This window comes from Amblyomma mixtum, chromosome 5 (assembly GCF_055824585.1).
Source record: "Amblyomma mixtum isolate Tamu chromosome 5, ASM5582458v1, whole genome shotgun sequence".
Taxonomy (NCBI): Eukaryota; Metazoa; Arthropoda; class Arachnida; order Ixodida; family Ixodidae; genus Amblyomma; species Amblyomma mixtum.
The window spans coordinates 114,881,322-114,892,460 of record NC_143016.1 but is presented as its reverse complement, the minus strand read 5'-3'; the positions used below and the strand labels follow the sequence as shown (position 1 = coordinate 114,892,460).

Sequence of the window (11,139 nt, the reverse complement as noted above, 5' to 3'; positions counted from 1 at the left end):
TGTCATAACGAGCACCTCTTTTCTCTTCCCTTTACGTTATATGATGTTTATTACTTGCGTGCTCTTTCCTTTACATATTCATATATTTGGTGCACTTAAAAAAATCTCCGGGGTAATGCCTTATCAAAAATTAATCCTAATAGTCACTTTACTTTTCCCTGTTTGTTTATAGTAACAGTACACCGGATGCTCCCTGGTGCAGACGAACGTTTGTGTATTTGTGTGCACGTTATTTTTCTTTACATTTTGAATGAGAATTTATTTTTCTTCGTGCCACAGCCCCAAGAGTGTGCATTCAGTTTTGAATATTATGTATCTGCATGTTTTATGTTACTTGCAATGTTGATCTTTCAGTTTCATGTACGGTTTCTAAGCTGCCCCGAGAGAGGAAGTATATGCTGCATTGTTGGGTTATTTATTTGTCTTCCTTTTGTATGTCTGCCTCATAAATGGCTATTCAGTGTTATGCGTTAGTCCACCGAGTCCACGTCCTACCGAGTCCGCGTCCAATAATGGGTTCTTCACCATCACTCGACCACTGAACCTCGTGTTCGGGTTTGACGTGGTGAGGATTCCTAATCCTGGAGCCCTAAGGCTGATGCTGCTGACTTTGCATGATCGTGGACCCGGACTTAGGGCCCACACCACATATATTTCGCCTAAAAAAAGTTCGGAGTAATACTTTACTATAAAGCATTCACCCTAAGACTTTCACTTTTTCCTATTATTCACCTAGTTTCATGTACGGTGGATAAGCTCTCATACTGTAACTCCCCCATTGTCTGCCGAAAGCGACCAGACGGCGCTGGCTGCGTCCGATAACCACAAGTTCTTGAAAAGTCTATAGGTATGCAGGAGGGGATAGCAATCGCAGGGTCTCGCAAGGCTGGCTAATAAAACCCGAACAGCCGATGACTAAACTGCTGACTCTTGTATTTAGCAGCCATGGCAAAGTTGCATAGAATTCACCTAGTGCGCGGCAGGTGCTGGAGTGGGCAACATTAGGATGAAGTGCCAAACGGCCTCCGGTCAACAGGACAGCGATTCGTTTGAACATCGACAGGTGCCAACTGCTGCACTGGCCATGTGATAATGCATCTCGCTCAAAGAGCAAAGTACTGCGTTCAGAACTTTCGTTACCACCGCGGTACTTACCGCTACGGTATGCTGCACTATGCCTCTGACGCATATAAACTTGACCTGAAGTACTGTCACTCAGCAGCTGTATCTTATTTCAATCGCATTAGAGCACGTTATTATCTGAAACCTTGGAGCTCACGATAATGAACGGCAAGTCTCGTGATGACTAATGAGAATGCGGCGAGCTCCATTCGAAGCGCCGAAAGCTCCTCTCGTATGCTAAGTCCTCAAGGCAATATTCACACATCACAAAGATGGTAGTAGACAGTGGAGGTTCGGAAAAACTTATTTCTATTTAACGAGTCTCCTTGCGTTAGCACTAAAGTCGGCCGGCACATATACAAGCTCACGGACTAAGTAGCATGAGTCGACCTCGCTGCCTCTCTCTATAGTCTTTCAACGCATAGTTATTTCACACACACGTCGACGCCCACGATAACGTTGCACGGTCAGCGCTGCAAAAGGCTCCAATGTAGGCTTGCCATTTCCCCCGGCTGCCAACCATGCAGCGTCAGATGCGAGAAGTTAACGTTGCCCTCCCGCAGCCACTTCTGCAGAAGTGCTTCCTCAAAACGATGGCAGGGTCCAATGCCTTCGAGGTACACCAGCCTCAGACGCGTCCTTCGAGCCAGGCGCCCCGTAACCAACGACCCTTCGTCTCCATTCGGCTGCTCGTTGGCAAAAACCGGCTGCAATCACTGGAACACCTCCGACTTGGCCATAGGCGCAGCCTTCTAGGTTATTGCCATCTGACGACATGCGAACGTACGAGGTTCAACCGGATGACTCGCCCGCTAACTGGTCCACAGCAGCTATCGCGGCGCGCACGTGCACGTGCGTGTCGTCGGTGACGCGCAGCACGAACTCCGAGTCGAGCACATGCCCGGGAACCCACTCGATGAGCAGAGCAGCCATTGAGGCGGAAGGTTCCTGCACTGCCGGCGCCGCCGCCTGGGCCACGATGTCCTTTAACTGCCGGTACTCTGTCTGTGAGCGAGAAAGAGAGAGGTTGACTATACATCCGGTCTGGAGGAGTAAGACTTACAGGCCGTGCAGGCGTTCGGTGTCTCTCAAGTAACCGGTGAGAAGGACATTTCTGACGGCCCTCTGAGGGTTACCTTAGCGTAATTGTAGTGGTATCTCGTAGCGTATGCTGTGAGAAAATTGAACGAAAATTTATTTGAGTTGTGCATCATTTGTTAAAGCTAAGGAAACGAAGGGGTTTGCTTCAATGCCGCGTAGTGGGCCTGTTGCAGCACTCGTGGAAGTCTTACGTTCGGAGGCGGGGGGACGAGAGATCATATCACTTTAACGAGATTCAGAACACCGCAGACGGATAACGAGCCCGACAGCATGGCCCAGAAGACACCTTTCGACTCTAAAGTTCTGACAAAAGTCTTATTTACACTCCAGGAAGGAGGCCGAAAGCGGCAACGCCTTACAGCAGCCGTCCTCCTCATAGGCTATGAAAAATGCCGAGATACCATGTGACAATCATAGTCGACAACAATATCTGACACATCCACAGTGATTACTAATAGGCACAGAAGAATCCACAAAGTTCGAACTGTAATCGTTTCAATCAAATACGATGCATGATGCAAACACAGGATTTGATGGGTGGTTGCAAAACTTGCTCAAGCGAAGGAAGCCGAACAACCGCAGAAGACAAACACATACTTGCCGGCTTGTGCGTGTGTGTGCGATTCTTATGGTGTCATTTAGCTTAACATGGCAAGTTTTGCTAAATGTTAGGTAGGCAGCCATGGACGCAACCCGGGCCCAGTGCACCAGTGCTTAGGTGGTGTCTGTGGTCTGGGCATGTGTGTTATCCGGCTAGCGCACTGAGTGCGAAGCGTCTAGTACGTAAGCGTCGTGCAATAGTACTTATCCTGAACGAGGATATAATATAATGGCTCCGAGCATTTAGCAGTAAGGGACCGCGCGCCATAATGACCCAGCAGAATGGCGACAGCGTTTTGCAACTGACACGGTGGTGTCAGGAGGGTACAGGAGGGTATGTTTGGACAGGACAGGAGGGTATGTTTGGATCATCCCGCAAGGGACCGAAGCATTGAGGCCATCATCAGGAAGGCAACGAAGCGAGCACTGGACATTCCGGTGGCTACCTCCAACGCTAAACTGAAGGCGTTGGGAGTGGTAAACTCCTATCAGGAGTTGCGGAAGGCCCAGCTCGTGAACCAATATACGCGGCTATGGCAGACGGTTCCTGGGCGCCGCCTGCTAAACCGCGCACACATCCAACACACATGCATACCAGAGGGGACGGAGAAAATACCCGGTGCTGTGGCGCCACATGCTCTCGGTCGTTCCGCTCCCGCGTAACATGGACATCGCTTCACATGAAGGCAGACGACAAGCGCGGGTTCAATCGCTTGAGAGGCAGTATGGATCTAAAGAGGGCGTCTACTACGTGGGCATCACAGGGACGTCGTCCGCGAGATTCTACACGGCTGCCGTAGTCCACCGGTGATTGAATGTCGATGGGCTATCTTTTCGGGCTCCAAATTCAACACGAGTGGATGAAGTCGCAATAGTTCTCGCTGCCGCTGATCCAAAAATCGAGAACAGTTATCACAGACTCTCCCCGGGCCTGTAAACATTATCTTGCAGGGGAAATATGACCTCTTGCCTCCCAAATTCTAAGACGTGCTCCCGCCGATCCAACTCGCACAAAAGTGATCTGGGCTCCTAGCCACCAGTGTCTACAAGGCAATGAAGCCGCTGATGCGGCCACCAGAGCGCTCACACACCGTGCTCTTCATCCTAGCTCTACTGCCTCAGAAGCTCATAAACCGCTTCTGCGGTTCCACGAAATCCTAATTCATTATTGCGACAGCCACCGTCTCTATCCGGCACCTGCCAAGAGGCTCAGTAAGGCGGAGGAGCGAACTCTGCGGCGCCTGCAGACAGGAACTCTTTTCTGTCCTGCCATAGCAAAACACTTCGATCCGAACACAGATGGGCGCTGCCCGCACTGTGGAGAGATTGCGATATCTTTCACATGGTGTGGGCATGTACTCAGAATCCTCACCTTCCCCCTTCCTCCCACCCGAGAGGCATGGGAGACTGTCCTCCTCAACTGCACCACACTGGAGTCCCAAAGGCCTCTAGTAAAGCGGGCGCGAGACGGGGCCTCATCGTGCGGTGTCCCGGACTAAGGATACCGACCGTGTAGCGGGTTTTGTGATCCCCAAACTCTCTCTGAGTATTAAAAATGTTTTTCACCACAACCATCCTTAAAACACTAGGTGGAGGTCCCTAGTTTGGGGCCTCAATGGCCGTGGCCAACGCCCGGGCGCGCCCGACTAAGGCTTGTTGGGCCTGAAAGTCGTGCCGCCGGAGCAGGGTCGCCACCTAGTCCTCCCGGGTTGGGTTGGAGATGGGGAGAATAGCCGGGTTGGAGAGGCAGGCCCGCACCATGTGATAAGTGTCCGAAGACACCCCTCTACATTGCGGGCAGCTGCCGCTAAAGGAGGGGTCAAAATGTTTTAGTGTTACTGGGCACAGAAATGTAATGGTGAGAAGGCGGAGAAGGAGCCGCTCACCCGCCTTCTTCAGGCCTTTACATGGGCACTGTTAATCGCAGCACATTTAGAGAGCAGAAGAGTGCCGCGATGTGCACGGTGTGGGGCGCAGCAACCTACGTCGTTATCCGCTCTTTGCGCTCACCTACGACCCGCCGCGGTGGCTCCGTGGTTAAGGCGCTCGGCTAATGAGCCGGAGTACCAGGGTTCGAACCCGGCAGCGGCGGCCACTTTCTGGCTTATAGTGTCAGCCCCAGGGCCTAAAGCTTTTAGGAAGGCATCCGAATCGTCATTTCGTGCTAACGGACACCGGCTTTTACCAGGTTCGCCCACTTTTTGTCAATAGACCTTCTACCAACCACGGACGTCGTGGGTTAGGCCTAACATACGCTGAACGCAGCTCGGCGTTCGTGCCGTTGGGACCCACGCTCGCTCTCGAGCTCGCCCCAAGACTTGCCAAGATGGAATACGCCGTTGAGGGTGAAACTATTGCGCCAACAGAGCTTGCGTCCGGGGAATGGGAGACCGTTCTCCGTGGGAAAGGCCGGTGCCTATCACGCTTGATAAATTTCTTGTGCGGCGCTCGGCTACTCTACTGCTCATGGTCGCGACAAAAGGCAGCGCGCATCGCAAAGCACTTTAAGTCTCTGAAGGGAAAGTAGGGCCAACTGTTCCCCTCCTCCGCCGTTTTCGGCGCGCTTTGACGACATCATGTGTTAACTGTTTGCTTTTCTCTTTATGTCTCCCTCCACCCTCCTGTTTTATAGATACCTGCACGAGTACACAACGGGCGTCCTGTCAAGTGGCAGGTGCGCTGTCAGCGTCTGAGGTGTCATAAGAAAGGATGGTTTGGCCTTGTTGTGCATATCGAAGGCCGCTTCAACGCCTCCGCGTAGAGTATCATCATTCACGAGCAGCTGGTCCTCTACGTGCTTGGTGGCCCCTTAAGCGATGACTGCTTCCTTTTCCAGCAGGATCGTAGTCTTGTTTACCCAGATCGCCTCGTGGGCACATCGTTGGAAGAGCTCGGCATCCGCGCTCTGGAGTGGCCACCAGTAGGTGCAGGCCGGTACCCAATGGGAAACGTGCGACGGCTGATCAAGAAAGAACTTGCAGCAAGGGATCTCCGCACGGCTACAGCTTATCTAATGTGGACTGCCGTAAAACAAGAATGGAGGGCTCTTCGAGCTCGCCGCGACGTTGTGTCATCACTATATGATTCGATGCTGCGCCCAGCTGCTGGTGCAACTGCTGTCAATGGCAACGCAACTAAGCGTTAGTTGAATGCTACGTTCAGATATCTGACACTCACAGATAGAGCCTGTGATTGCCAAATATTTTGAGTACTTATTTGAATGGGGTGTTCAAAGCAAAGATCCACAGTGCCTGGCATTTTACGCCTCGATGCACTCGTCTCTGACTGATGATTCAGGAGTCGAGTAGAAGACGTATGTGCCTACCAACAGCATGCCAATACAGGCACGGCATCGAAGCGTAACGTCAAGGCGCGCCGAATACGTAGGAGGGGAGCAGTTGGCCTTAATTTCCCTTCAGAGTCTTTAGGCGCTTTGCGATGCGCGCTTCCTTTTGTCTCGACCGTGAGATGCAGAGTAGTCGAGTACCGCGCTAGAAATGTATCAAGCGTGATAAGCACCGGCGCGGGAGCGAGGGTGCAGTTTGTCGTCACTCGGGGCACTCTCGCAGCTAGTGTTCGGCGCGATATAGCAGCGCCATGGTGTGGCCCCGCAGCATCTCCCGTGCCCGGAGCCGTGGTCTCTCCACTTTTGCTCATGGCTTTACCATTCTTTTGTTGCCAACAGAAAATTAATGCTTGAAAACAAATGCCCGAAGTCATGTTTTACTGAGCCGTTATTGTAATGTTAAGGCATGATGAGCCATAGTATTTGTTTAGTCATGAGAAGTAATGCTAAATCATGTTATTTATGGCAACTTATGTTGAGCCATGCTGAATTATGATTACCATGCTATGCAGTTTATAGACTGGGCTCATCAAGGCCAGACCGGGGACTGCACAATGTGCCGCAGATAACGATCGAATTCTCGGCTGAGTGGAACACTTACTGCCGGCGATCTAAAACTGTCCAATATAGTGCAGTGACTGAAGTGCGCTTTTCTGCAACACAGCTTCAGACCCTCAGTCGTTGGCGTTTACTGAAGTGTACTTCACAGCAAAGCAAGAACACTGCGCTGCATCTCTGTAGCACACAACGCGAAACACCTCCCCTAGTCCTCTTTGCGCATAGACCGCTTTGCTTCAATGCACAGCCGCGCCGCACGCACAGGCGCTCCACAGAGCATGGCCACGCTGAGCTGCGTTCAACACAAAAGCGGACGACCCTCTACGTTCTCTCACCCTCTACGTTCTCTCACTGAGCCACCCCGACGGGTCGCCAAATTTTTGTGATGGTTAGCAGACTGCGATCATTTCTGCCCGTTAGATGTTTTGTGAAAATACTTTCTTGCAGCTGCATAAATCTTCAGCTAAACAGTGCTATTGTTTTTCGAATATTTTCAGGTTAACATGAAGGTTGAGCTCCTGAGATTATTCGTGCCGTCGGGAAGGTATCCGCAGCCCTTACTACGGCACCTCTCTCTCTCTCTACCTCTTTCACTCCCACCTTCCCTTACATCGCGGTTCAGATGTCCATCGAGATTTGAGACAGTTACCGCGCGTTTTCCTTTCATCAGAACCCACAATGGATAGATGGCAAAACTTTATTGCGTGATAAAGCACGTGCACACGATTCCGTGTTAGATGGCCATCAGCGCATGGCTGACAGCGGCCTGAGTGGCCCACTCCACGGCCATGGTCTGGACGACCGGGTCTGAGCTGGCCACGACGTCCTTCCACTGCTCGAGAGATGGATCACGCATGATATTCTCGTGATGGCGCCGCTCTGCTACACTCGCATAAGATGTGATCATAGGCTGTAAGCTTCTGGCACCATCTGGCTGAACCTCTTACCGGTATATTTTACTCAACACGTCGGATTGAGGAAAGATATAGTCTGCAATCGTCTCCAGACGGGTTCCTCCACCTGGGCCAACTGCTTTCCGATGACGGATAAATCCTCCGCTCCAGTTTATAATGGTTTCCAGTTTCGTAAAAGGAGACCAGCCCATCTCTCGTGGACGTCACCGGAACGCCTGGCTCACCTGCTCAGCTGATGAAACCTCGAACATTCGTGGGTCGCTCCCAAGGTTTCCGAGTGTGCTGGTACGCAATTTCCGCCTTCCTAGTCCATCACCCTTGGCACGATTCAGCAGTCGGGCGGCTGTCACAGATATTCTGCCTCTCGCCAAATTTTGGATGGCTGTTGTTGAATTGCTGAAAATCAGCAATCCATGCCAACGTTATAAGGAGGCGGCCTGTCTAGGCGCTTCCATAAGTTCGTTCCAAAATGATTTTCAGCAGACTTAGCTATATGAACCCAGCGGCACTTGTCAACCACGCGGCATTACGGTTATCCAGCTCACATCACCACAGACCGAATGCATATCAATGAACACCATACACTGCGTTCACCAAAAGCGGCCGCGAGTGAAGCCAACAGTAGATTAGTCCATTTAGTTTTCTCAAGTGCAAGTGTGGCCTTCATTAGAAGGTTAGAGTATTTTTCACTTGAAATTAGCTTTGAAGAATGTGGAAAAAGCGGTCAGGGCACCGCAGTTGAAAATTTAAAGATCGCCATTTTGGGTAAGGACGTCACAAGTTTGAATCGACTGGTGAGGGGGTTTGCAACATTTTATTTTTTTAGTTTTTGGTGATAAATGCGTCATGCTGCCGCAAACTTGTCCAGAAACTCATGTAGAGCCAAACAATCAATTTTTAGCGAAAACATTAGTTGAATATAGTGGTGCTCACTGTACCTTTAATAGAATATAAACATTTCACATAATGGCCCCTACAACCCGTCGAACTTACCCGTTCTTCATAAGGTAATCTACTTCAAGAGATCTAAAAGGTTGAAATTGTTCCGGAGTGCTACACCTTGGAGGCTCCCTTCGAATAAATTGTACATTACCTTTCCTTTTTGAACACACTACCTTACATGCAGGTTGTCATTCTGTTCTCCGCTGAGCTCTTTTTTTTTACAATGTAGCAACAGAATACCAAAAACTACCTTATACGTATTCAATCTCAGTCTTCGAACGAAACTAAAATCTGCAGTTTTCGAAGGCCCTTAGAGCATTCTAAAGGTTTCTTATTGGTACGTTTTCCTTGAAAATAGCATCTGTGATCCTAGTTAACAATGCATAGGTGCAGCGTTCAAAATAGCACTCCTAAGCCACATTAACCACATTTAAGAACTAAACAGAATGCAAATAAATCATCACTAGATTTCTCTGTGGACCGACCGAACACATGCATACTACGTCTGTGTGTTTGAAATGCAGCGCAGAAAACAAATGAGAGCAATTTATTAGAGTTTGGAGAGCTTGAAATCTACAAAAATTGATGAGCTTTGCTACACAAATTCTCTTTAAAATTATTTCAGAATTTTTCAAATGCATTTCAGAATTTTTCAGGCTTCATGGTGCGCTAGGTGGCCCCACCCTGCGCACCATAAAGCCTAATTCCTTGCTTTCGGTAGCTATATATACACGAAAGTCTTCCACTCAACACACAAGCTCTCCATAAACTGCAAGAAATGAACAATAATCAGACATTAAAACACAAGTAATTATTCCATATTCATTAATACAGAAGCGATTATTGCAGTTCACAGGATGATATGCAAAGGACCATAATTCTACTAAGTTTCGAAACACTCCAGATTTAGGTCCTTCAAGGACGAGCCGGTTTTCAGTTCGGTGCACACGAATATCGGTGGCCAATTTCCCAGATCTTTGTGTGCATACGCCATTCACGGACTCCGCAGCGCTCACAAAAGAAAACACGCGACGTGAGCACGTCGTCACAGGTCGCCGCAGATGCTTGTCTCGTTTCGGACGGTGCAGTTGTGGGCGGTGCGGAATTCACGCATGTTGAGCAGCGGAAGCGTGCAGCGCCGCCCACGAGCCACAGTGCCGACGCCGAGCGAGGCCCCGGCCGAGGAACAGGCCAGGAGGCAGAAGCGTGCAAAGAAGACGCGCTGCTGCAGCAGCCAGTGTTCCTGGGCGGCGCGCACGTCCCGCGTCCGCCGCAGGGCGCGCCGCTCTACGAGACCCCGCAGCGCGTCGAAGGCGATTCGCACCGCCCGGCTCCAGACGAACAGAGACCGCTCGAGGCCCGGTTCTGCTGCGGCGATGCTGCCGGTCGGTTCGGCTGTGTTGAGCTGCCGCTGCCAACACTGCGCTGTCCTGCATTGGGAGCACTTTTAAGGCGAAAGCCTTTAATGGCTCATATTATCGTCCGTTAAGAAAGTGTGTCACACGTGTTTAACTCGGAAACTAAAAAAATTAGAAAAAACCAATGATTGCATCAGATAGAACAGGAAAAATGAACCTAGAAGCCAAGTTTGATGACTGTAGATTAGCTAGTTAATTAATTATAGGCAAAAATGGCGAAATTGCGCCGAAACAGGGTGGACATCGATATAGCCACGGAAACAGTGTGACAACACATCCACCAGAATTCGTCCCGGCATAGTGAAAATTGTCGCAGAATGGTCGGAGAAACGTCAGATTTGTGTCAAATTAGATTGAAAAATGTGTAATTAAGTGTAATTAACACTTAAGATTCCCGAAAGATGCATAATTTATGTGTCGGTATAGCCACGGGAATGGTATAACGTCACATCCACCGGAAGTCATCATGGCATAGTGTTTTCAGCTTTCGCCTCTCAGTTTAGTTGCCAAAGTGTCCTCGCAACTTTTTTACTGTGGCGCGGTAGGCGGCGACAGGGTGGCACCCAAGACGATGCGTACGAAATGAACTCGAGTGTCCTACATGCATGCAACGGGTGCCAAGGGCGCTGAAACAATCTTTTTTGGAAGAAGGCTGGCTACTTCGATTTCTTCTGACGTCATTGTCTTCCTTAACTCACAACGCAGACGCAGAATCGTGGCCGCTGAAGCTCTCTTCTATATAGCTTGAGGATTTGTATTTGTTCCTATCATGGGCCCGTGTATTCAATTGATTAACTGTGGGATAAAGTGCGGCTTTGATGTAATTCGAGGGCCATTTTTCAGAGGCCAGCTGTGAAAAAAAAAACGAAGTGTAAGACAGAGAGTGGGGTTTGATGCCCCAGCGGCTAGCGCCGAGGAAGAAAGACGAAGCTGATGAAGTTCGGGTTTGCGCTCACGAACGCTGGTCTGTTGAGCGGCACCGTTCGAACAATGACCGTGGCCGTCCGCATTAGTTGTGCTAGTTGCGTCTTTACACTTGGTGGAGGTGCTGCCTGCACTCCGCCTGGAGCTACGCCACGATGCCCAGGCTACCAGGCTCTACCACGACGTCCGACAACCAGGCCCAACTCGCCCAGCC

At 50.2% G+C, this 11,139-nt stretch overlaps 1 protein-coding gene and 1 pseudogene across 1 annotated transcript in view; both read right to left on the bottom strand.

Moving 5' to 3' along the window:
- Positions 1 to 1,589: 1,589 nt before the first annotated feature.
- On the bottom strand, positions 1,590 to 7,892 carry LOC149343408 (uncharacterized; annotated as a pseudogene).
- A 1,666-nt stretch (positions 7,893 to 9,558) lies between these two features.
- LOC149343407 (uncharacterized) overlaps positions 9,559 to 11,139 on the bottom strand; it is a 41,292-nt gene continuing 39,711 nt past the window's right edge. Inside the window, exon 10 of the mRNA XM_089542386.1 lies at positions 9,559 to 10,013. Coding sequence (XP_089398512.1) covers positions 9,629 to 10,013 — 385 coding nt within the window. The 3' untranslated portion in view covers positions 9,559 to 9,628. The remainder of the gene's footprint in view (positions 10,014 to 11,139) is intronic.